General features: G+C 40.4%; 1 protein-coding gene across 6 annotated transcripts in view; it reads right to left on the reverse strand.

Moving 5' to 3' along the window:
* Positions 1-13,412, reverse strand: part of Blvra (biliverdin reductase A) — a 39,364-nt gene extending 25,952 nt beyond the window's left edge. Inside the window, exons 1-4 of one of the 6 annotated variants that reach the window (XM_078039827.1) lie at positions 13,170-13,259; positions 4,278-4,354; positions 4,063-4,129; positions 2,808-2,840 (exon numbers count right to left, since the gene is read on the reverse strand). In XM_078039827.1, the coding sequence (XP_077895953.1) occupies positions 2,808-2,819 (12 nt within the window). In that variant the 5' untranslated portion in view covers positions 2,820-2,840; positions 4,063-4,129; positions 4,278-4,354; positions 13,170-13,259. Of the gene's footprint in view, positions 1-2,807; positions 2,841-4,062; positions 4,130-4,277; positions 4,355-4,407; positions 4,540-13,164 lie in introns of those variants that run through there. The other 5 variants (XM_021722301.3, XM_005319224.5, XM_078039828.1 and 2 more) reach the window with 5 other exon arrangements.
* Between the last annotated feature and the right edge of the window lie 13,426 nt (positions 13,413-26,838).

Here is a 26,838-nt window from a genome sequence, read left to right on the forward strand (position 1 = left end):
ACGCAAAAGAGGAGCCTAGGAAAGAGTGTGAGAATAAGTAACCAGAGATACAGGCAGAAACTCTGGAGTATCAAGGGGACATCTGAAGAAGAATGTGGTCAATAGTTGTACTAGGTAGCTTTCTGGCACTATAACAAACACCTGAGATAATCATCTTCTAAAGAGAAAACGTGTATTTGGCTCATGACTTGGGGGTCTCTCTACTCTATGATCAGTTGGCCTCATTGCTTTGGGTCTGTGGCAAGGCAGCATCATGGAAGGAATAAGTAGTGAAGCAAAACCACCCACCTCATGGCTAGAAAGCAAAAGAGAGAGAGAAAGAGACGAGGGTCTCACTCTCCTCTCTAAGGGCATGCCCCCAGTGACCTGAAGACCTCCTACTATACCCTATCTACCAACAGTGCCTTGCTGGGGTGCTACTGGGGGACAAAGCTTTCAACACATAGGCCTTCGGAGGACATTTAAGATTGAAACTATAGCACTAATGCCAAATGCTTTCAGAAAGGTTGCCACCAAATTTGGTGATATGGAGCCCAGGGGCAACCTTACTTACCCTCAGACCCAGAGCTGTGAGAACAAAGTTAGACGATGGAAGGATTGTATATAAAAGGGAAGCAAGAAGCTCCTTTTTACTTAGAGGAGGACCCAAGCCTAGGGATGTTTTAAAAAGTTTTAAGAGGTTTAAAAAAGTTATTAAAGAAGAAAAAGTTGTAATTTAGGACAGAAGAGATGAGTGACAGAACCAATACTAGGCTAGGGTATATGAGCTTAATAATGCAGAATTTTTGCTGTTTCTTCAGAACTTTAAAGACCATGATAATCAGAGTCAGTCCCATGGAGAACCATAGGAACCTTCAGAGAAGGTCAGGGGCATAAGAGTATGGTCAACAGAAGTCAGCCCCAGCCAGAGGAGGGCTGGTCAGGATAAGGTAGTGGTAGGACTTACTTCTGACTTTTGAGTTCTGCACTAGATATATGTACTTAAATTATTATAAAAGTAAATTTTTATACAACTTAAAGAGATCATCAGTGACCCTGACAAGCCTCATTCAGCCTAACAGTAGGAAAAGAAGCCAAACTATAATATGAGAATGACTCAAGGATGAGAAACTAGGGACATTATCTATGGTGATCTTGTTCAAGAAGCCTGCCTCCAAGGGGAGAAAAGCAGAGTGACAGATGTTTGTTTTGCTTTGAAGACAGCAAAAACTAAAGCATTTTGAATTACTGATGAGAAAGACCTAGTAGAGGAGAGGTGAACAATGCAACAAGATACAGGAAATGATTAGGAGGCAGTGGAAGGTCTGCAGTCTCAGAGGAACGGAGAAGGGTGTTCCTTTGTCAGAAATGTCGTAGATGCTGATGGAGGCTACTCAACATTCAGTCACTCTTCTTAGACCCTCTGGCCTAGGTGAAGCTGCTCTAGGGTAGACCTGTCCAGTCTAAGCCAATCAGTAAAATCCCTAGTCCTCAGATACAGTAATTGTTCCCAGAATGGACATGTGGCCTTGATGCTGGCCAACAAGACTTAAGGAGGCATTTGGTGGGGATAACAACTTAAAAAAAAAAAAAAATGTGGTTTCCTCTTTTCTGAAAGAGCTGCAGGAAGCCACTTCTTTCTTTTGCTGAAAGGGAATGAGAACGTGTGTAGCCCCAATTGCAGCGGGCAGCCATCCGATAACCACAAGGGGGAAATGCCTCTAGGATGAAGACAACACTTGGAGGGAAAGCAGAAAGCTGAAAAGATCCTGTATCCTTCCTAATGAGCCACTGGATCAATGGGCCCTAGAGCCTGACCTTCAACTGGACTTCTAGGAAAAGAGCCACATTGGTTGGGGTGTCCAGTATTCACACACTCTCTCTCTGATAAACATCTTTTCCTCTGTGACTAAAGAACAAGACACTTAGCTGGGGTTGTAACTCAGTGGAAGAGTGCTTGCCTCGCATGTGTGAGGCACCGGGTTTGATTCTCGGCATGCATATAAATAAATAAAAAGATAGAGGTCCATTGAGAACTAAAAAATATTAAAAGAAAAAAAAAGAATAAGACACTTGAAGAGGCAGGAATGAAGAGAGATGATGTCACATGGAATGTTTACATTTTTGTTTGTATGTAAGGTAAAAAGTGATGTAAATGCCAAGAATGGGAGGGATCTGTAAGGAGTATAGAGCTTAGGGGGAAAGATGAAAACCAGACCAAATTGCCCGGAGAAATAGATCACCACTCCATGGAGACAATCTCTGGGCTTGCCTAAGTAGATGAGCAGGACAGGGGGGAAAAAAAGTTGGGGGCATCAGTGAAATAGTAGGGATGAACTGCAGGCTAGACTAGGGTGGGAGTGAAAGCAGGAAGGAGCAAGAATGAGTAGAAGAATAAAACAAAGGGGTAAAGATGTCAGATACCTTCTTGGATCAAAGAACAGGAAATGAGAGCACCAAGAAGACAATGCAAAGACAGGTCCTAGTAAGCAAAATCAAGAGTCCCCAGAATAACATAAAGCAGGACTGTGAGTGCAGCACCCTCCCCACCCCACTGCCACCCTGGCTCCTGAGTACTATTCCAGAATTAGATGTAGTGAAAAATTTAACTCTAACTGAAGGTGGATGGACATGGATAAGAACTCCAGAGGGGCCTCGTTCTTCCTACATCACCCAGAACCAGGTGCACATCAGTAGGCTGGAGGAGAAATGTTTGCAAGTTTGTGTTTCTGAAAGCTCTGTGGGGGAGAAAGGATATCCTGCGGAGGAAAAATAAGGAACATTGCAATAAAAAGCATCTCTTAAAATGGTTTTGGTAAAGGACTCACCTCTGCATTCATCTTGGTCTCTTCCTTCAGTGGCTGTGAAAACAAAAGCAGAGGTTCAGGACCCTAATGGTATCACCCGAACTCCATTCTCCTTCATGCTAGCCCACGTCCTCCTCCACTACTTCTTCCTGTCCCAACAGTCCCATCTTCCCCTCCTTGTGCCCACCCACTGGGTATCCAGGTCAGTGTCTTCTGTACTGAGGCTGGTGGTGGCCAACTTCCCTGGGACATCATAACAGCGATGTTTCTTACAGAAGGGCATTTCCAAACACCAGGTCCCTCTCGTACACTGGAAGAACAGCTGGAAACATGATGCCTCCATGAAAACCATGCATTTCCCAAAGTTGATGCTTGGAGAAGACAGTTTTTTATTTGGCTTTCTTTTATGAATACAAGCAAGGTAATAAAATGTACTTCTTTTTTTCTGTCCTAGTGAGTTTCCATAGGACTTAAATATATTATGTTAAAAGAACAGCTTGGAGGCTACTCTGAACCCTTAGCATTAAGAAGGAACAAGGGAGCAAACAGGTGAGCAGGAATCAGAGGTGCAAGGAAAGAAAAGGGACAATAAAGGGAGATAGAAGAGAGAAAGAAAAGAAATAAAAGAGGAAATGTTGGGCTGGGTTGTGGTTCAGTGGTAGAGCACTTGCCTAGTATGTGTAAAGCCCTGGGTGTGATTCTCAGCATGACAGAAAAGTAAACAAACAAACAAACAAGCAAATAAATAAATAAAGTCCATCAACAACTAAAAAAATACTTTAAAAATAATGTGACGGGCTGGGGTTGTAGCTCAGTGGCAGAGTGCTCGCCTAGCACGTGCGAGGCCTTGGGTTCAATCCTCAGCACCACATAAAAATAAATAAATAAAGGTGTATATATGTATATATGTATATATATATATAAAACAATGTGACATGGCATAACAGTGGTAGCAAATTTCAATGTATTTCTGGGACTGTTTATTGAAAATGTCTATTTTGGGCTCCACCCCAGGTCTGGCCCAGAAAGCCTGGAGGAGAGGGGAGGCTGACAATTTGCATTTTCATCAGGCATCCAGAAGACCATGTACAGAAAGTCAAAAGTCACTCTTGAATAAACACTAGAATTTTAAGTATAACAGAGACAGATAAAAAATTAACTTCTCATTCATTTTTTTCAGAGCTGCTAGGTTTGCTACTTTATTTTAACTAAGACTTGGCAGGTAAGGGCAGGGCAAGTGGATAACCAGAGGTGATGGAGAAAGGACTAAACATACCTCTCTGGCCCCTCCACCTGGGTGTGATTTCCAGGAGGTCAATGGGGAGAAAAGGGACTTCTATGGCCTGTGCAAAAGGAAGGCTGAGGTAACCCTATCCTTGGCCTAGCCCTGCATGTGATCTTGCTTTGGTTTGGTTTGGCTAAGCACAGGGATGATAATAATCAAATAACAGTGAAATGGGATAGATAGCATCCATAAAACCACACTACCACCTTGTTGGAGTTGGGGATGCAATCAGTGGTGAAGCGCTTGCCTAGCTAGTCCTGGGCTCTGGGTTTGATCTCCAGCACTACAAGAAAAGAAAAAAACAAAACAAAACAACCTTGACTCTGGGAAACTCACCCTAAGACCACCTGGGGAAGGCTTTATGTTGAGAGGAACATGTTTCTAGCCTTCTCCTCTCTTCTCTTTTCCCACTTCTCCTTCCTGCTTTGAGAGTAGGTCTCATGACCTGGTCAGCACACGTGCTGTCTTTTCTTCTGCAGCCTGGTGCCTTTTCCTATCTCCTAGCAAATATTTAACACGGGATCTTGCTAGAAGAAAACCTCAAAAAGCAGAATGTGACAAAACGAGCAGATTTTCTTCTCAGATCCCAGGAAGTCAGAGTAAATGTGTTGTCTTCTTATGCATAAAATACCTCAGAATGATGACTAACACTGAGAGCTGGGGGCATGGGAGGAGCCAGGACTACATGAAGGGTGTATGTGGGACAACAGTCTGGACCATTGAGGCCCTTGGAAAGCATGCTGTTTGCCCTCCCAACACTCTGCTATGCTTCACTTCAAGAACTTAAAAGTTCCACTGGGCATGGGGATGCATGCCTGGAATCCCAGAGATCAGGAAGGCTGAGGCAGGAGGATAGAAAGTTCCAGACCAGCCTCAACAACTTAGTGAGGGCATAAGGACTTAGTTAAGACCTTATCTCAGAATAAAAAATAAAAAGGGCTGAAAACGTAGCCCAAAGCAATCCCCAGAACTGGAAAAAAAAAAAAAAAAAAAAAAAAAAAGAACTTTAAGTTCCCTTGAAGCTTATATGTGAGTGAGGTGTCAGATAAGAAAATACACAAAATATGTAGAGGCTGATAACAGCTGTGTGCCTATTCATGTCAGCTGCTTTATATCTAATCCTCACAGCCTTGGCAAAAAAAAAAAAAAAGGAAAGAAAAGAAAAAAGAAACTAATTCCATTTTACAAAAGAGGTACCTGAAGTTCACAGAAAGTAAAAGCACTAGTAATTCCACTGCTTCCCATTCTGTCTCCAGCCCACAAACCATACTTGAGAGGAAATGACTAAATTACCAGGCATCCTCTGTCCTCCTGAAAATATGAATACCATTTGCTTTCCCTTTTTAATAAGAACTTATAAGTAAAGCTTCTCCTTTACTTATGAACTTTACTGTTCTCCATAGAACCCGAGGAAAACAAAACAAAAGGAAAAAAAGATAGAGGTTTAGAGAAATGCAGATGCATGAGAAAGAATCCTACCTAGAAATTCTACCACATTTAGGCATCGAGGGGTGCCACCTGAGATGAACTGCACTACTAGGGCATCCTCTCTGGTGCTCAGAGAGCCTTGAGTGACTGGAGACCTGCCAGGGTCACATAACTACAAAGACCAGCCAGATCTTTCCTATGTCCTTTCCTCTCCAGTTTTCAGCTCCCGCTATGATAACACAACACTTTCAGGACGGACAGCAACCCCAGGCCAGGCTCCACCCTTCAACATCAGCTGTATTGGGATGTGAAAAGTCCCCAGAGGCCCATGTGTAAATGGTGTGGTCCCAGTCTGTGGTGCTCTGGGGAGGTGATGGGACCTTGAGGAGGTGGGGCCTAATGGTAGAAGTTAGGTCAGTGGAAGGGGATACTGGGACCCTGGCTCTTCTGTTCTCCCTTTGCTTCCCAGGTCTGCCATGTGCTCCCACCAAGATATACTGCTTGCCACAGGCCCAAAAGCAACAGGCCAATCAACCATGGACTGAAACCTCTGAAACTGTGAGCTTTGTAAGTTGCTTATCTCAGGTATTTTGAACAATGGGAAAACTGACTTGAACACCATACTCTACCTGCCCATCACACACCTCTCTTTCCTTTCTTCCCCAGTGTCCTTCTGAGACCCATTCAAGTTAAACAGAATCCAGGAAAATTTTTATTCTATATTTTAATAGATCCTAAATCATTTAAGACCTAATCCTATAACAAGAAGTTTTAGGCTTGTATAGGTCTTTTTTAATTTCAATGGTTTAATATTTATATGGTCAAACATGAAAACATTTTAAGTTGTCTGACTTTTAATATTTTTTTAAGAATGATTTTCCCAAGAGACTGTGTAAACAACTTCTTTATTTTCCCTTAGATTTTTAACTTTCCTTTTTCAGGGTAACAGGAATGCATTTATTAAAAAGGATAGGAAAGGAGAAACGGGACACTCACGGTGGAGAGAGGGATGTCCTTTCATAGAGGATAGGAATCTAGCTTTAATTCTTTTTTGAATTTCTTTTTTTTTTTTTTAAAGAGAGAGTGAGAGAGGAGAGAGAGAGAGAGAAAGAGAAATTTCTTTTTTTTTTTTAATATTTATTTTTTAGTTCTCGGCGGATACAACATCTTTGTTGGTATGTGGTGCTGAGGATCGAACCCGGGCCGCACGCATGCCAGGCGAGCGCGCTACCGCTTGAGCCACATCCCCAGCCCTAATTCTTTTTTAAATTTCATCATCATCATCATCATTTTATTATTTTCAGACAGGGTCTCACAGTTGCTCAGGCTGGCCTCAAATTTAAGATACTCCTGCCTCAACCTCCCTAGTAATTGAATTACAGGCCAGTCCAGTTTGTGTGTTTATGTGTGTGTGTGTGTGTGTGTGTGTGTGTGTGTGTGTGTGTGCACGCACGCCACTATGGATTGAATCCAGGGCCTTAGGTGAGTGTTCTACTACTAGCTATATCCTCAGATCACATTTTAAATTTTTAAATCAATCTGAATTGTATTTTGACTTTTGGCATGAGACTCTACTCTTACCAAATACTGTTAATTGAATTATTAATGGAATATTCCATTTTTTCTCCCAGTGACTCTATACTTAAATTCTTATTAGTAGTTATTCTTTCTTTCACTGCATCTGCTATGCCATGAGGTATATTCCCATGCCTATAATTCATAAATTAATCCCTAAGACTGTGGCTATACAATGTGTTATACCTGGTCATTCAAGTTCTCTCATTAGTCTTATTCAGTATTCTTATCTCTTTTTGCTTGCTTAGATCTCTGGATGAATTTTACAACATCTCTGTCAAATTAAAAAAAAATCCATTGGGACAATAACTATAATTACACCAAAACTATAAATTATATTAGGGTGAAATAAGCCTTCCCATCCAGAAACATGATATAACTTTATTAATTAAGAAAACTGGGGCTGGGATTATGGTTCAGTGGTTAAAGTGCTCGCCTGGCATGCATGAGGCATTGGGTTCAAACCTCAGCACCACATAAATGTAAAGTAAAGATATTGTGTCCACTAAAACTAAAAAAAAAAAAAAAATTGAAAAAAAAGAAAATTAATAAAAAGGGAGGAGGAGAAGGCAGAGGAAAAGGAAAAGGAGAAAGAGAAAGGGGGAGGAGGGGAAGGAGCAAGGGAAGGAGGGGGAAGGAGCAAGGGAAGGAGGGGGAAGGGGCAAAGTGGGAGGAGAAGGAGGAAAAGGAGAAGAATAATCTTGAGTTAGTTCCTGAATTATTACATAGTGACACATGACAGCTGAGGCTACACTAGTTCACTTGAAAGTTAAAAGAAAAGCAATGTAAAGCAGGCTTCTCCCCCTGCCCCACATTCTGCCATCTTCTGCACCATGTCTGTTAAACAACCTTAGAGTTTGAGCCTTTATTTGCTCTGACCCCAAAACAAAACACACTCAGGTACAGAAAGTCCAGCTGTATCTCTGGGGAATGAAGAGCCTGCCTGTGACTCGGGAGACCAGAATTCTAGGCCTGGTCTAGTCACCCACCAACTGTGCAATCAAGGCTTGGGTATGTGGTCTCCTGTTGGAGACCTGTACCTAAAAAAAGGAGAGGGCAGAGGAACTTAGATGAGCTTACATGACCCTATACTCTCTTTCAGTGCTGACATATTATTTTGTGGTTGTTCTCTTTTGGTTTAATTTTCTTGGGTGTTTAGCTTGGTTAACTGAAGGGTCTTTGCCTCTCTCTGATTCCAAGGGACGGACAGACACAAGGAAACTAGGTCAAGCTCAGAATATCAGAATTATGAAACTGCTGCCATCCAGGCTCCAGGTGGAAAAGAGCTTGGAACTTGTCCTCGGCTTTACCTGCCACTCATCCAAACAAAAGCCACCCCTTCCCCAGTCCTTCCTAGCCGCCCCCTCCAATCTATTCCACAATCTCCTATTCTTTCCCCTCACCATTTCAAAAGCTTCTACCTTTAGTAAAAGTGATCTTGATATAATTGGAGGGAAATAAGGTAACATGTGGCAAAGTACTCTTATTAAGGAATAAATTGACATAATAATGAAACAAAGCCAGAGGCCTTAAGCAGTACTGGATGACTATATGTATATTTGCATAAGAAGGGGAGCCAGAGAAGACTCAGAGTAGAGGAAGGGGATCAAGAGAGAGAGGGAAGATAGAAGGGGTGTTACTGGGGAAGGACATCTACCAAATTATGCTGTGTCCATATATGAATATAGTACAAAGAATCCTGTCTATATACATATAATTATGATGCAGTAATTGATATAATAATAATAACAATCATAAAAGAGATAAAAATAATTTAAAAAAGAGAGTAAAGAAGAATAAGTGATCAAGGTGAGGGAGAAATGGAGAGAAATAGAGGAAGGGGGAATGACACTGATCAGATTATGTTGTATCATGTACAAATATGGCAAAATTAATCCCACTACTATGTGTAATTATAATGCACCAATTTAAAAACAGAGAGAGAAGTGGAGTTTGAGAACCTTCATTCTGCAGAGGCACAAAGACCCTGGGGTGTTAAGGCTAGATGATAGTTCTGCTGGCCCCTGTGCTGTCCCGTGCTCTAGGAAGCTGGCTGTCTGCCATCCTTCACCCTTCAGTTTCCAGTTGGGTTTGGCCAATGAAGAAACAGAGGGTGGGGAACAGAAAGAGAAAGACTTGTATCCCACGTGTCTGGCCCCACAGGGGGCTGCTCTGGCAGTGGCTGCATTCTCTCATGGCCACTGCAGCCCTGGAGAAGGCAGTTTCTTTTCTAGTGCTTCAGTTTCCTCCACCCCATCCCAGCTCAGTACCACAGCCCTCCCTGTCCCTTTAGACAAGAGTAGGGAGCATGGTCCACTGAGGGTGGTCTACCCTCTTCCCTGGGTACCTCACCATCATGTGTTGGTTCCCCTCATCCTGCCCATTTTTTTTGTGAAGAAGAGACCTCTAAAAAGTTGCTTTCATTTTATGCTTTTTCCTGTTAGGATCCTAACTGATACACTTTCCCACCAAAATCTCACAGCAAATTAATAGTACATCCAGGACAAAATAGCTTCCTTAATTTCTGATTTGTCTTTTGATGCCAGACTCTCTCACATGTACAAATAAGAATTTGAAACTCTTTAGAGCATGTCAGCAATAATTTAGTGCTTTCCATTTGACCCAGTGGTTCTCACTGACATTTCTGATTGTCAGGCTAGGGGTGGCGGGTGTAAGTGTGCTACTGGCATCTAGTAGTTAGAAGCCACTAAACATTTCCCACCCCCAACACACACACAACCAACAAAGAGTTATCTAGCTGCAAATGTCAGTAATGTCAAGGATGGGTAGCTTATCATGGAGAACTGACTACAGTTGTAATATTTCTCCTCTTTCCCCTGGAAAGACCCTCTCAAGCACTTATAGTCATTGTCCCAAAGCCAGGCCACTGGCAGGAGCTATAATGAAACATCAAGGAGAGGGTGACCTTAGGTGATGCCAGGTGCTTGCCTGAGAGTTCAAGGTGAGTGACTCTCACATTCCAAATGAAGGTCTCTTTCATGGAGGAAACTGGATATTTCAAGACCTATCAAGGAAAATATGGGACAAAGACTGGAAATGCACAGATGAAATATTAGTAGTAATTATGTCTTTGAGTGGTACAGTTTTTATGATGCTGCTTCTTTTCTTTTTTTTTTAATTGTAGATGGACACAATATCTTTATTTTATTTATTTATTGTATGTGGTGCTGAAGATTGAACCCAGCGCCTCACATTTGCTAGGCAAATGCTCTACCACTGAGCCACAACCCCAGCCCCTATGATGTAGTTGCTTAATTGCTTACCTATATACTTTAAATTTTTCTATAAAGTTTAGTATAATTACTCAAAATTCTGAAAAGAGAAAGGATGCCATATTCACTGACTCTATCTCTTGCAGCCCTAATTCCTTAATTGAATAGAGTTTGGCAGGGCAATATATCAAGGTACCCTGATAATAAAGTCCCCAGCAAATTATCATACAGCTAAGTATCAGGAAATGCTCTGCTTCCTTTCAATGTCATTTATATTTGGGTAATAAATGAATGAATGACTTAAGTTGCTAAGCATAGTCTACTTCTAAATGACAAGAACCATATTACATACTAAGTTTACTTTTCCAGAGACAAATTTGAGATGTAATTACAAAAACCAATTTAGACCTGCACTGTCCTGTGTGGTAGCCACCAGATAGACACAGATGTCTATTTAAATGTAAATTAATTAAATATAGTACATTTCTTTTTTAATATTTAATTTTTAGTTGTAGTTGGACAAGATACCTTTATTTTATTTATTTTTATGTGGTGCCGAGGCATTTCTATCATCACAGAAAGTGCTATTGGATAGCACTGGCACACTTTGCTCTTTTTTCCCCCATATACTCATTTCCTGTTTTTACATTTTTTCTCTGCTTCCAATTTCTGGTTATATTTATAGTTATCCGTTACCAACTTTGTTGTAAACTGCCTTAATTCACTTGTGAAATAATTCAGGGTATTAATACTTTTGAAATATCTACGTGTATATAACCCTATTGCTGGGAGGTCACCCTCAATTTTCACCATAAGGCAGAGCCAATAACTCATAATTTGAAGAAGTTTTCAGGAATGTAGTTCCTTGTCACAGAAACAATCTTCAGGATTTTTATGCTTGTTTTTGTTTTTGTTTGTTTGTTTTCAGTTTTTTCATAAATGAAAAAGTATACACTGTGCATTAATGAAAAGTTTTCAAACAGACACTATTGTTAAGACCTAATTTGAAGGAACAATAAGACATTTTCTTTGCAGAAAAATGTCTTTTTCAAATTCCAGAATATATGTCTAAAGATGAGCTTTTTTTTTTTTTTTTTTTTTTTAGAATCCTAAATATACTACTATGGTACATACAAATGGCCCCACATGGTATTAGTGATGTATATGATCATGTAAACGGACTCCTGGATATGCCAGTGAGAATCAGGAATGAAAGTTCTGCCACAGTTTCTGCACAAGTCCCCTATCAGCCCCCAGTTCTGGTGTAGTGCTGCCTCTAGACAGAAGACCATTACAATTTGAGTATTTTATCAGATTTTACCCTTATTTTATTTAAAAAAAAAGATTAGGAGTGATAGTAAATATAGATGAAAAACTAAATACAATTAAAATAAAGTGATTATTAGATTTGACTCAGCTGGTCATGGTGGTACATACCTGTAATCCTATCTATTTGGGAGACTGGAGCAGGAGGATGGAAAGTTCAAGGACAGCCTAGGTAATTTATTGAGATCTTGTCTCAGAGAATAAGAGAGGGGAGTGGGGGGGGGGCGGGAGACATGTGGCCAAGTGTGACAAATCTTTGTTAAGCAAATGCTAATTGCATGGGCAAGGGAGTAAAAAGAATTTTTTAAAAAAGAAAATAAATAAAGAACATGTATGAAAAACTGGAAAAACATTGACAATTACTCCTAAAAGTTCAAGTACAGTTAGAGAACCTTTCATGCCAAACATCTCTTATAATACTTTGACTACCATTTCACATCAGTGTTTTTTTTTTTTTCTGGAATGCATAATGTAAGGAAAAGATTTATATATTATCAATATAATCTTTTGGGAAAAATGAGTTATATCAATAACCTCTATTTCAGTATTTTCAAAAAAATCTTGGAAATAATGCCACAGAAATTATAGTAATGATGGGGAGGGAGTTCCTTCAGGACTGTATTGCTTGCTTTATAGATAATGATGAGCTAATATTTGTTGAATCTTTACCACGATGAAAGTCCTGCTGTAAGTTACTTAGGTTTACTAAGTCATTTATTCTGCATAACCATCCAACCAAGCATTACGATTACCCATAATATTTCTGATAAGTAAACTGAGGCACCAAGAGATTACCTTAATATGCCCAAGATCTCACAGTAGTGTATGATGGAAAATTCATATGACATAATGTTAAGTGAAAAAATATCAGGGTCCAGAACAGTATATAAAGGATGCCTCAAATTTTTAAAAGTAGGATATGAACTCATTAGCAATATTCCTGAGCACTTCATGTCTAGAATGCATTTTGCAGAATATTAATTCATTTACCCCCTCACAACAATGCCTATGAAACACACTTCACAGTTTCCAAAGAGGAAAGTGTGGCTAGTAGAGGCTAAGACGCTTTCCGGGAGCGGACACCCTCCTGGCATTTCAGAGTCCCGGGGTCGAGTCCCAAGTCCCCACGCTGGAGGCCCCCAGTAGAACCACTCGCTCAACCCAGCCGCCTAGACCGCAGGGAACACATACACTGCACCGGCCCCGCCTAAGGTCTACCTAAAAACCGAAACCATAACATTTAAAAATGAAATACAGATTTTTTAAAGTGTCTTGTTTATTTGAAAGAGCCCCTCGTAGGCCCGCGGAGACTCTGGGCAGGGCAGGGCAGGGCAGGGCTGGGTAGGCGGCGCCACTGCATCCCGCTCCAGCAGCCCTGGCCCAGGCCGGCGATTGGTGCTGGGCCTCCTCTAGTCTTTAAGGCCCTTTAAGCGCCTGCCCGAACGCTTTAGGAAAGTCGTGTCGTTCCCCGTTCTCCGTCACGCACCCTGGTTCCCCCACGCGTGCCCGCCTGCTGTCCCCCGGTGCGCACCTTACCTGATGCCAGTGGCACCGAGCTCGAGCCTCCGCGTAGCCTCCCGGCGCCGCCGCCGCTGCAGCCAGGTCTGCGGAGCGGAAGGTTGCCCGGCTCCGATTGGCTGCCCCGCCGCGGGGGCGGGAGCGCCCGGGGAGGAGGTAAAGGGAGGGGTCTCCGCCGGGCTTGTTCCTCTGGCTGTGCTGGATCAGCTGCTGAGCTATCTCCGTGCCCTGGCCTGCTCCCTGCATCATCCACTTGGGCCACGAGAGATTAGGGTCGCCTGACCCCTAACGGTGTGTCTTACCCTAGTGTGGAGGGCTTCGCAGCCTTTTTGTCCACCCCGATTCCACCAGTGGAGCCGGCTGGGACTTTTCTGGGTTAGTGACCCAGGCTCAACGGAACAGGCTTATTTTTGCCCTTTGTGTAAATGTGAGAAGTGTGGATTCTGGAGGCTAGCGATTCCCTGTCTGTGGGCGACTAGGAAATGAACACTTTCCTAGGGAACGTCCTGTCTTTTATCCAACAGGTAATGGCCTAAGAATAGGGACCTGGAGGGGAAGAAGCAGAGAGCAACTGGGCAGAATGTGGGGTCTAGCCTAAAGGGACTGGGGGAGACCAGGGAGAAACCAGAGAGTGGGTAAGATGAAGGAATGAAGTCTCTTTGATCTCAAAGACAGGAGTCTGACTGGTAAAGTGGACTGGCGTTTTCCCCCACAAAAAGTTCTCTTCCTTTATCCTGTTAAACCCCAGGTGAAGCTTTGTTGGTTGCAGAGAGAGAAGGCAAGTCTTTGTATCTTGGCTTTTATCCCCAGGTTGGATCTGTCTCATGAACCCCTACTCCTCTGCTCAGCTGCATCCTTGAGAATATATTTCAGTCTTACCATGTCCAAACCTGTGTCCCTAATCTTACTTTTCTCATTCCTTCACATTCTCAGTGACAATTCTCTCCTTCCAGTTGTTCAGGCCTAAAACCTTTCAGTTATCCTTGACTCATGGTTGCTTTCCAGCGGCCAGGAAATTGTCTTGGCTGGACTCTCCTCACATACCCATAGTCTGACCATTTCTTACATATGCTTCCACCATCTCCCACCTGGGTCATTACAGCAATGTCCTCCATGGTTTCCCTACTGTTTCATCGAAAGTGATCTTGAAAAATATCAAGTCAGATCAAATCCATTTTCTGCTTAAAACTTTCCTGGCAGTTTCCCACTTGGAGTAAAAACCAAAGCCCAACATGAGCTGATCTTCCATTACCCTTATAACCTCACCTACTGCTACCTCTGGTATGACTCCCTTTGCTCCATTCACTTTGGCCTCCTTGCTATTCCTTATTTATTTATTTCACTTACTGATTATGATCCATCTCTTCTATCTACCCTCCCTTGCTCTGGCCTCTTGGGCCATGATATGTCTTTTCTTGCCACAAGAAGCATGTCATAGTTTCACTGGCAAGGCCTAGGTCATAAACCAAAATTTGTGTTCTGAATGTACCATCATTTTTAAATAAACCAAAAGGGGAAGGAGTGATTCCACAAAATGAAATACTGAATTCTGTTACTAGAAGACATGCTGGGTAGATAAAAAAAGAAAAGAAAAAAAAAATAACTTGCTGAGTGAGATTGACTCAAAGGAGTTTTCTGAAAGCCTGTGAAAGAGAATCTACACATCCTTGAAGGCACTTTAAAAGATGTGAACTCCAAAACTTTCTTGTAATATCATGTTATCAAGGTATTAGCACATTTTATGTTCAGTTTCAGTCCCTTTTTTGAATAGAAATTTCCCATTGAAACTGTCTAACTTTCTCCAACTCAGTAGGACAGAGAGAGAGTAATAGGCTGTCTTAGTCCACAATAACAGAAAATACTCACTTAAACAGGAAATATAATAGGGCTCCAGCTCCACTTCTGTCATTCTCTTTGCTCTTTCCCCACTTTGTGAAATAGGATATTATTGACTCCTTTTATTGACCCACATATTATTATAAATATTCACCACTTTTATATGGCACCCCTGCTTTTTTTTTCCCCTACCATCTGGGCAACAAAAAGTCAGTGTAGTAGGTGGTTGAATTCTGACCCTGAGAAAGATATACTGTGATCCTAACCTTTAGGTCTTCAGAATGTGATCTTCTTTGGAGATAAAATCTTTATAGAGGCAATCAAGTTAAAATGAAGTTATTAGTGTGGGCTCTAATCCAGTATGACTGGTGTTCTTAATGAAAAGGGGAAATTTGGACACAGACCTAGAAGATGGCTAGGTTAAGATAGAGAACTGGAGGGATACATCTGCAAGCCAAGGAATGCCAAAGATTGTCAGGAAAACTACCTGAAGCTAAAAAGAGGCATGGAACAAGCCATCTCTTAATAGATAGCATGACCCTACTGATACCTTTATTTCAGACTTTAAGACTCCAAAACTATGAGACAATGAATTTGTCTCATTTTAAACCACCCGTTTCTGACAATTGGTTATGGCAGTCCTATAAAACTAATAGAGTCTTATGTATGCCAATGCCAGTTATACCTTTTATTGTAATTATGCAATTTAAGTAAATGTAGAAACCCATGAATTAATGCAAAAATAAGTTGTTTATAAGAAAATTAAGTAAGACATTTTAGAAAGACTTAATAGAAGTGGGTCATTGAAGAATTTGCTTTTGGATTAGATGTGGACAAGCAATTGTGACCTGTTGGAAGAAAAAAATGTACGGTTCTGCACTCAAAATTACTCAGAAAGTAAAATATCTTAAAGTTCTCCAATAAAGAAATAAAAACTACAAATCTTTGATGAACCTTGGTATAGTTCCTGCAAGGAAGATTATATGAAACTGTAATCCATAGTTACAGTCTCAAATTCATCCATTGATGAACACCTATGTTGATTCCATGTCTTGACTATTGTGAATAGTGTTACAATAAATTTGTAAGTACAGATGTCTCATCATCATACTGTTTTAATTTTCTTTGGATGTACACCCATGAGTGGGATTGCTGGATCATATGGTAATTCTATTTTTAGTTTTCTGAGAAATAGCCATACTGTTTTTTAACATGGTTGTACATGCCCAAGAGGGCATAAAAATTCTCCTTTCTCCACATCTTCTCCAACATATGTTATTGTTTGTCTTTTTGATGACAGCCATTATAACTGGACTAAGATGATATCTCATTATGATTTTGATTTGCATTTCCTGGATGATTAGTGGATGTTGAGCATTTTTTTCATGTATCCATTTGCCATTCATATATCCATCTTTGAGAGATGTCTATGCAGATAATTTGCTCATTTATAACAAAGATACTAAATTTTAAATTTGAGTTACTTCATGTGTACAAAATAGTAATAATACCCATGTCACACAAGTGTTATGAAATTAAATGACATGAGTATTTAAAGGGTCTACTAGTATTATATCTTTTTCTGTTGAAAGTGAGAGAAAACTCAATCTACCAAAGCTTATGCAAGAAGAGAATGTATTGACTTGTGACAGTAACAAAATTCTAAGGGTAGCATTTACTCCAGGCACAGTTGGACTCAATTTTGCAGCAAGGTCCTAGAGCCCCCCACTCCCTTTTTTTGTCTATCAGTTACTTCTTGTTGTTGCAATCCTTTGACAGAATATCTCTGGGAAAACGGGAAAAGCAAATAGTTTTATATTCTCTTAAATTTAAGACCAGTGGCAAGAAGAACCTGCCTTATTCTCAGAGCCCCATAAAATAATTTATTGCACCTCCTTGACTGCAATTAAGCTACATAACTATCCCTTTGGGGTTGATCACTGTCCCAATGGAAAGCAATGATTTTCTTTGGAAGGAATAGGTCCAATGTGCCACATGAGGCAGGTTCACTGAATAGCAGGAGGGAGTTCTATTGAGAGAACCTGGTACAGTATCAAGAGCAGGGGACATGGATTTGGGGCAACTAAAAACACTAAACATTCATACACTGGCTCTAAGGGTAAGGCCCAGTAAGAAATCAGCATTAGCTATCTCCTTTTAGTGTCTTGCACACTTCCCTTCTGGCCCCTGTAAGAATGCTGACTTTCTCAGTGCAGATGTTCCTGGCATTCCCCCCACTCTGCTCTTCCCTCTGCTTTCAAATATTCAGCTATTAACCCAACCAATCTGCCAGATCAGGAAGTGGCAAATGTCCTCAGGCCCAGTTCTGCTTTTCCAACTGCCTAGAATATGCTTAGTAGTCATTAGGGCCAATATCAGACCATCATTCCCACCTATCACCGCAATTCAGGCTAGTGCCTCCTTAGTAATAGTGCATCATGTTGTGGCAAAATATTAACTTCTTCATAACTTTCGTGACTTCATACATTTAACTCGTATCCTTAATCTTTGTCTTTCCAAACTTAAATCTTAGTTTTTATTTAAGACTCCTGAGTAATTTATCCATCTTCTATCACTTGCATTGAAAAATTGAACTTTGTTCACTTCTTTTACTCTGAGAGTTTGGAGTAGATATCCATTTACTAATCCACAGTTGGCCATTAAACACAGAAGAATTAGTGATAGAAACTGCAAATCAGCTCCAATGTGCATTCTCTTGCTTTTGGTCCGGCACATTTTAGCTGGACACATACTGCCCAGAATAAACAACATTACCTAGCCTCTTATGTAGCAAAGTGTGGTCATGAGCTTAAGTTCTAACTGGGAGTATGTCAACTGATATGATTTGTACATTTTCAAGTCATTGTCCTTTAGAGGACAAGAGTGTGGCCTAAACTGCTCATTTCCCCCTCCTTTTTGACTAAAATTCAAATCCAGTGAATATACTGACTTGCTCATTTGACTACATGGAAGACAGTAACATTTTAGAATAGGAAATGGCACATTTCTTCCATAAACAGCTATATAGGAAACGTTTTCATTTATCTCTGTTATTACTACTCAACTCTGCCATTGCAGAAGGTATACAACCATGAACAATATGTAAACCAATGGGCTGGGTTGTGTTTTAATAAAATTTTATTTCTAATCAGTGGTGAGTTGAATTTGGTCTGCAGGCCATAGTTTATGACTCCTAATCTAGGACTTAGTGAAGCAGCAATATAAAAAAAATCCCTGTGTCCTTAACACGGTTAAGGTACAAGAGGTAGTGGACCATGAACTGGACTTCTACAAAGAGTTTTTTTTTTTAAGCCATTGTATTTTGGGAAATTGTTTTTCAGGAACTATATCTTAATAATTTTTATTTTTAATCTATAAAACCAGTATCTTTTAATTTTTTGGAACACACATCTTAATCTTTCTCTTTCATTCTGTTTCTCTCTCTCCTCAAAGACTTCTTCATCTCTGGTTATAGACTGGGTTAAACCCTAAAAATTCTTATGGAATCAGATAACTCTCAGACCACTCTCCCATTTTTACCAGCAAACTTCCTTCTTACTTACACATATTTCTTAATGTACAGAAGTTTGGCTCCTATTTCTGTCCTCCATTGCAACTGAAGATCCCTGTTGCCAATAAAAATGTTTCTCATGCTTCACTCCACTTATCCTTTCTACTGCATTTACTATGTTGGCCAGACTCTGCAGCCCTTCCTCTAAGACGTTTCCTTCTCTCTCATGCTTTCATAAAATTGTCACCCTACAGATTTCTGCAACACTACTTCATTCTTGAATGTTTCCCCTCACACGTCTCTGACTGATTCAGCTTAGCGACTCTCGTTAGTTATTCCTTCTTCGCCTGTTGCTTATGTTGATAATATGGCCAGTTGCATCCCTTGTTCTCTTTCAATCCCTTCCTGGGTTCCCACAAATTCCCAAGGCCTCTATAATGCATTGTTGAGAGCCACAGCCAAAGGGGCCCCAGCAAACTTCCAGCTGCCAGCAAACTTCCAGCTGCTGGCTGATGATTGGCTCACAGCGGCCCCAGCAACATCTAGCTGATTGGCTCCTCTGCGGTGATGCTCACTGGGCTGTTTCCTTGCCCTTTCAGACCACGGAGCTGCTCATTGGGGGACTTCTTTGGCTCCGCCCACGCGACCCAGCTAATCGGCCTCAAGAGCAGGAGGATTGGGGGAGGTGGTGAGGCTTGTGTGGGTGAGAGGCTTGTGGAAGCCCGTGGTGGCAGTTGGGCTCTGAAGGTTTTTTCCCTGAGGAGCTGTTTTGTTTGGCGTTTGTAGTTCTAAAAATAAAGTTAGTTTTTTTTGACAAGTGGCTCCTGAATTGTGCCCAGCCAGACTGCGGCATCGGCTTCTATAATGCATCATATTTTAAAGACTTACAAATATACACCTCCAGGCCAGATTGCTCTCTGAAGCTCCAAATCTATATGCCTAACTACATATCTTACTCCAGATGATTTCTGAATCTGTCACTCTCTTTGTGTTTATTAGTTGGGAGTTATATTCTGTGAATTTTTTCTCATCAGCTCTTTGGTTACCCTGAAATAGAATATATTCAGAAAAGGCAGGTAAATGCTTATTTATTTATTCCTTATTTAACTGTTTTCAGAAAACTTTATCAGTGCTCTCACAACCACCAAAAGGAATCATGAAATTTGTTTTCTTTATGCATCACTATAAACTCATAGATTTTCATATATTTAATGAATTTTGATTCAACATATTAATTATTTCTTTTGTTGTTCAAATTTAACCAGGTCATATTGATGTTGGTGTCTATTAACATGACTCTGCTAGTGTTTGATATTTCCTTGCTTTCAAATACAATAAGATATCCCAGGTACATTTTTCATGTTTCCTACCACATATCTGGAGTCAGCCATTTTTTTTAAAAGTCCTCTTATCTTTGTTTTGTGTTGCTATGAAAAAATACCTGAAGCTGGGTACTTCACAAAGAAAGGAGATTTTCATATTTCTGGAGATTCAAGAGCGAGGTACAGGCCTCAACTCAGCTTTGGTTAATGCCACAGGATAGACAGCATCACAATGGTAGGAGCATATACAGAAGACCAATTTGGGGAAGGATCCAGGCTCACTTACAACAATCCATTCTTCTGGAAACTAATCCAGTTCCATAAGGCATAACTTACTCCTGTGAGCATTAATCCACTTATAGATTAATGACCTTATTACCTTCCACTAGGCCCCACCTCTTAAAAGTTCCAATTCAATACTGCTGCACTAGGAATCTAGGTTCTGGCATATACACCCTTTGGGGGCACAAATCGTAGCCACACCATATTAGTTTGCAATAGGCTCAGGCTGCTCTGCAAGCTTGCTGTGCCACTTGGGCCATGTGATCCAGAAGATCCAAAAGTATTCAAGGTCTCAATGGCGGATGGAGATATTGTTTGGAGCCTCATGATGTGCCTAAGAGAGGTTTGCTAAGTCCTTGGGGGATCATAATCATCATCACTGTCACCATCACCATCATTATCATTATCTGTAGGTTATTATTTTAGTCAGTTTTGCATTGCTGTGACCAAAAGACCTGGCAAGAACAGCTTAGAGGAAGAAAGGCTTGTTTTGCCTCATTATCTCAGAGGCTCAGTCCATGGTCAGCCAGCTTCATAGCTCTGGGCTTGAGATGAATCAGAACATCACGACAGAAGGACACAGCGGAGGAAAGCAATTCGGAACCGTTATTATTGCTATTTTACATCAAAATTAGAAAGCTTTTGGCTGATACTTCATTTGGGGGTTTATTTTTAAATATAAAGTTATTATTTCTCTTTCTTTGGGCATTATCATTGTCTAGTGATGTTACTCTGCTCCTGACTCTTTTTTTCTCACAGTATCTTTATAGGAAATTCAACTGTGTGACCTGTTTTTTTGCTCTTGTTTAGGTGAGATGAGGCGTGTGCTTGAGTGTATGTGTGTGTATGAGTACACGTGTTTTGCTGGGGTGGAACCTAGGGCTTTGTGCATGCTAAACCCTCGCTGTACTACCTAGCTATGTTCCAACCCTGAGATAAATATTTCTGTACTAGTGGAGGAGGGAGGGCAAAGACAGCTTGCCTCACTGCATAGCTCTAGTGCTCCCCCTTCTGTTGTTTTTATGAAATGTTCCCCCTTCCCTTTGGATTGCCCCTGGTTTCCTTTGCCCTTTCTGTTCCTGACCGGCTCAGTTAGGATTCTACTATTAGCAGCTTCTCCTTAATGTGGGGCTTTATCGTCTATGAAAATTTTGGTCACAAAAATTGGGTTCATAGGGCTTAGACCGCTCCGGTCCTTCTACTCTTAATTAGGACTTGGAGTCTTGAAAGCTCTTTCCAAACTCGGTGGCTGTTGTCACATGGGCCTTGTGAGCATTTCTGAGGGGATCTGTGGTAACTGGAGGGTTATGCATCTCTCTCCACCCCTCCTTGCATAAATGTTGAGTTTTGTTGCTGTTGGAGGTTGCTTCCTATCTTTGAGAGTTTGAGAGAATAAATTTTCACCTAGATCATTGAGGTTGTCTGATATTATTTGGCTTTGTTGCCCTATTTCTTCTTTTCGTTGGGGGTGGGGGTGGGCTTCAAGGAATTAGAAAACATGATATCACACGAAGAAGGATAAAAGTTTTCCCTTAAAGTTCTTTTCATACTTGAAAGGTAGCTGAAAGAGTGATTCAGAGTATATATAAGTTTCAGTGTTACTCTGTTTTGGACTGAAATCCGAGTTCTGGTGTTTATTATGTGATTTTGTGCAGGTGATTTGGTCTCAGTTTTCTTACCTGTCAGGGAGCTGCTCAAACAATTTAACAACTGGTGTAACCCAGGTGCTAAGGGATCAGAACAAACAATGTGACCAAACAAAATAAAAGGCTTTGAATTAGCTGATACAGCTAAACCAAACAGCTTTGGTTTAGCTGTGTCAGTGTGCATTAATTGAAGACTAACACTGCTTTTTTGTAAAAAAATGGAATTGTAATTATGTGTCCTAATGTTTGGGAGAAATAAATATAGAAATGTCTGTCTCTAAAAGGCATCTGTTATAGAACCTATGGCAGAGCAAGCACTGGATAAATGGTCTTTATTATGACTGTTATTTATTGAAAGTCTGGGAAACACTATTATACTCAGTAAGCTTCTCCCAGATGCTCTCTTGTCTCTCTGAGTTCCATTCCATCTGATGTTGCCAGTGAGAACTCCATTCTCTGAATGTCTATCACACTTTTAAAAGTCACCAAGATAACATTTCTCACATTTTGTTGTATTTAATGGTAGAAGGAGCGATCTTCAAAATGTCATTAACAGAAGCTGTCTTTAGTGCCAGGCCTTTGCTTGCTGGGTCTTGAGGGTATCTGGTGAGTCTCAGAGAGACTTAACACCCTTTTTTTTTCCAGGTGGGACACACAGGGTCTTATAGCATTGACTGTTTATCAAGTGGTACAGACTTATTTTTATATTTGGCAACCTTTGGGGTCCCACTGGTGGGCTGTGGTAGAATTCAAGCTCTTAGTATGATTTATGTCTCCCTCGCTTTGTGTTGTCAACTTTGTGTGGTGTGGATTCTCAGTCAATGTTCATTTGAGAAGGGTTACAAGCTCTCATACTCACAAAAGACATTGTTGAGGGAGAGGATAACACTTTTAAAGGAGGGAAAGCTTGAAAAGAAAGTGTCTACAAAAATAATAAAGAATGAGACTATTTGAGCCTTAGGACAGGAGGAAACAATCGGTGAAGATATGCTGACAGTAAGCTTTTAAAGCAAAGGTTAAAAAGTAAGCTAAGCTATGAAACCCAACCTAGATGCCCTTCAATAGATGAATGAATAAAGAAAATATGGTGTTATCTGTACACACGGGAATATTACTCAGCCATCAAAAATGACTATGACTTTTGCTGGTAAATGGATCTGGAGACTATCGCGCTAAGTGAAATAAGCCAATCCCCCCAAAAAACAAAAGGCCAAATGTTCTCTCTGATATGTCGCCAAGGCAAGTTTAGAGTGGAAAGTAGGAGGCTTTATTAAAGGACACCAGAAAAGACTTCTCCCTGGAGGAAGAAGGGGACCTGAAAGGTGGACTCCGTGAAAGGGGGAGGTCTTCCTTTTTTTTTTTTGCCTGTTATTATTTTTTTTTATTGTTGGTCGTTCAAAACATTACATAATTCTTGATATGTCATATTTCACAGTTTGATTCAAGTGGGTTATGAACTAAGGTCTTCTTTCAGCTTTCCCACATTCATGTCTTTTGTTTCTCTTTCACTTTCAGTGATAAAATGCAGATGGGAAGGCCCAAAAGGTGGGAGATAGGTGGGCTGGAGGAGTAATCTGGGCAGGAAGGGCCTGGGGCGGCTTTTGGATTAGCATCTCCCTGTTAGCTGGTAGCTGCTTCATTAACAGTTCCTTAGGATGGGTTCCCGGGCTTGGAGACATTAACATTTCAATTTCCCCAAGTGCTGCTCTGGTTTCTTGGACTGGATTCTCTATAATGGCCTCCATTTTATTTATCTTACTTGATATTAGATCCAATTTACCTAACTACACTAACTACCTATCTGTAAATCTGGCTTCACTAACAAACAATGGGGGCGGGGGGGGGGGGGAAATAGAAATTCAGTGGATTAGACAAAGAGGAATGAAGGGAAGGGAGAGGGGATTAAAAAAATGTAACAAAAACAATAAAAATGAGATAAAACTGTAAAGGTAAAATTTCTAAGCTGATTCTAAGCTGCAAAGCCTGAGTTAAAGTGTAAAAGACCAGGCATTGTAAAGTTTCCAAGCTGCAGGGCCTGAGTTAAAAAGTGAAGGACCAGGTATTGTTAAAATCCTCTGTTAGGACAATACCCGAACTGTCCAGTAAATATTCCCACTGACTCCCTGGTTGTCTAATAACCTGGGACTCTGTGTAGTTTGTCATGTAGTCCTTTAGGCCCTAAAACCGATCAGTTTGAATGTGTACCCCGCTTAGGAGTGACCAATCACCCCCGTCCAATCTGTTCCTGCCAATGAATGTACTAATCATGTCTCAGAGTTGTTCAATTTTCCCGCGCCTCATGATGATTTGTTCTGATGTACGCAAAGCCCCCCCCCTCTCCAAAAAGTGTACTTAAGCTCTGCTTGACCTCTGCTCTGGGCTCTGGGCCGCTATCCCTTCCTGAGTGAGCCTTGAGCCTCAGCATGCTGAATCAATAAATCCCCTTCTGCCAATTGCATGAAGCCAGTCTCTTGTGGTCTCTTCCTCCGATGTTTCGTGGGTCCCTTACAAAGCAAGTATAACTCACACCTCTGTGGTCACAGTTGGTTTGTAAAGCATTTGACACAATCATCTTCTAGAGTTATAGGGAAGAAGAACTAGAGAATAAAAATTCAGACAGTAAGTATGTAGTGTTTTGAAGAATCTTAACTAAAACATGAAAGGATTTATGAGATATTTTGAAAGTCTAAGGTGATGCTAATAATTTCCTCATAATGTAATATGGACTGTGATGCAAGTAATATTTTAACTGAAGAAAATATACATGCCACGAAATTATAGAGATGGAGAAAGATTAATGGTTTGCAGAGGTTACAGAGTAGACTGGAGATCGAAAGATAGGGATTGACTGTGGCTATAAATGGTAAAATCTGAATAAGTTCTATAGATTTTTCCAATGTCAATTTCTTATTTTACTGAACTTATTAAAATGTTACCATTGGAGAATATGGATTAAAGGACCCACAGGACCAGTTCTTACATTTTTTTTTCAAATTTCCTGCCAATTTATAATTATTTCAAGGTAAAAAAAGAGAAAGTTTTAAAAATATTACATACTTGGGGCTGGAGTTGTAGCTCAGCGGTAGAATGCTTGCTGAGCACATGTGAGGCACTGGGTTTGATTCTCAGCACCACATATAAATGAGTAAATAAAATAAAGGTCTATCAACAACTAATTTTAAAAAAAAATACTGCCTACTTGCAAATCCACATAAAGTTTGTATAACTTTAGAAATTAGGTATTCATCTTCATAACTCTGTGCTCTGTCTCATAGCATTTCCTCTGCTGGAAATACTCCGATATGTAAATTCTACCTGTCTTTTTTTTTTTTTTAAAGAGAGAGTGAGAGAGGGAGAGAGAGAGAATATTTTTAATATTTATTTTTTAGTATTTGGCGGACACAACATCTTTGTTTGTATGTGGTGCTGAGGATCGAACCCGGGCCGCACGCATGCCAGGCGAGTGTGCTACCGCTTGAGCCACATCCCCAGCCCCTCTACCTGTCTTTTTAAGACATCTTCCAGGCAGCTTGACCTAATTTATTGTTTCCTTGTTCTTTTATTGAGCAACTTGATATAACTTCAGTCCAACCAGAAAATTACTAAACGTGTTTCTCTTCCTCTCCTCCTTGGAAGGTTGTGTGGCTCACAACCTGTAATAAGAGCTCATTATTGGTGCAGGAGCTCCCTTCAGGAATTGCTTCATTTGAAATCTATAGCCATGTCCCTTTCCTGGAGTGGCCAAAATCCAACAACTAATTAGCATGGGACATATAAGTCCCTCCTATTGTGTCATCTCAGGACATCTTAGTAAGGTCATCTCATCTTTAAATGTTTGTGGGGTCTGTGACGATTAACTCTTCTTTTATTCCTAATGTTGTTAATGTGTGTTTCCTCTAATTCTTGACTAGTCTAGGTAGTAGTTCATGGATTTTGTTGATTCAAAGATCCAATCTTTGGTCTTATAAATTTTGCTTACTATTTCATTGATTTCTGCTTTTATTGTTGTTATGTTCTTCCTTGTATTTTCTTTGGTCTTTCTTGTTCTCCCTTTCCTAACTTCCTTAGGTAGAAATATGGGGCATGATTTACACCCTTTCTTCTTCTATTTTTTAAATTTTTTTTGTAGTTGTAGATGTACAGAATGCCTTTATTTTATTTGTTTATTTTTATGTGGTGCTAAGGATCAAACCCAGTGCCTCACACATGCTAGGCAAGTGCTCTACCACTGAGCTACAGCCCCAGCCCTTCTTTTGCAATACAAGCATGTGAAACTATAATTAAATCCTATCTGGATTTTCCAAATATTTTATTTATTTTTAATTTAATCCCATTATTGTTAGAGAATGTACTCTGCATGATTTCAATCTTCTAAAGTTTATTGAGCGGGACATGGTGGCACATACTTGTAATCTCAGTGGTTTAGGAGGCTGAGGCAGGAGGATCATCTCAAATTCAAAGCCAGCCTCAGCAACTTAGCAAGGTCCTAAGCAACTCAGTGAAACTCTGTCTCTAAATAAAATGCACAAAAGGTCTGAAGATGTGGCTCAGTGGTTAAATGCTCCCAAGTTTAATCCCTGGTACAATAAATAAATAAATTGAAAAGTTTATTGAGACGTGTTCATTGTCTGGCATATAGTCTTTCTTGGTGAACAAATTATGTACATTTGAAAAGAACACATATTCTATAGTTGAGAGCAGTGTTCTATAAGATATCAACTAGCCCAAAGAGGTTGATAAGGCAAATTAGATCTTTTACATTGTTAGTATATTTTTTATCAAGTGTTCTTGCTATTTATTGAAAAAGGAGTGTTGAAGGCTCCAACCATAATGATAGATTTGTTTATCTCTCTTTGTGTTACTCTCACCTACTGATATCTCTCTTCAGTTTTTAAGTTTTAGATGGCTTAAAAGTCTGCTTGATACATGTGTCTCAGGTGTCAGCCAGAAATGTGGGCAGCTTATACACAGAATTTCCTTCTCTCTGACTTCTATCTTTTTAGGATTTTAGGGATTTCTTTTCACAAATTTCCCTCTACTCTCTAGGTGCTCTAGTTGTCTAACTCTGTCTTCTGATTTTTCAAGCAAGT

This window comes from Ictidomys tridecemlineatus, chromosome 2 (genome assembly GCF_052094955.1).
Source record: "Ictidomys tridecemlineatus isolate mIctTri1 chromosome 2, mIctTri1.hap1, whole genome shotgun sequence".
NCBI classification, from domain to species: Eukaryota; Metazoa; Chordata; class Mammalia; order Rodentia; family Sciuridae; genus Ictidomys; species Ictidomys tridecemlineatus.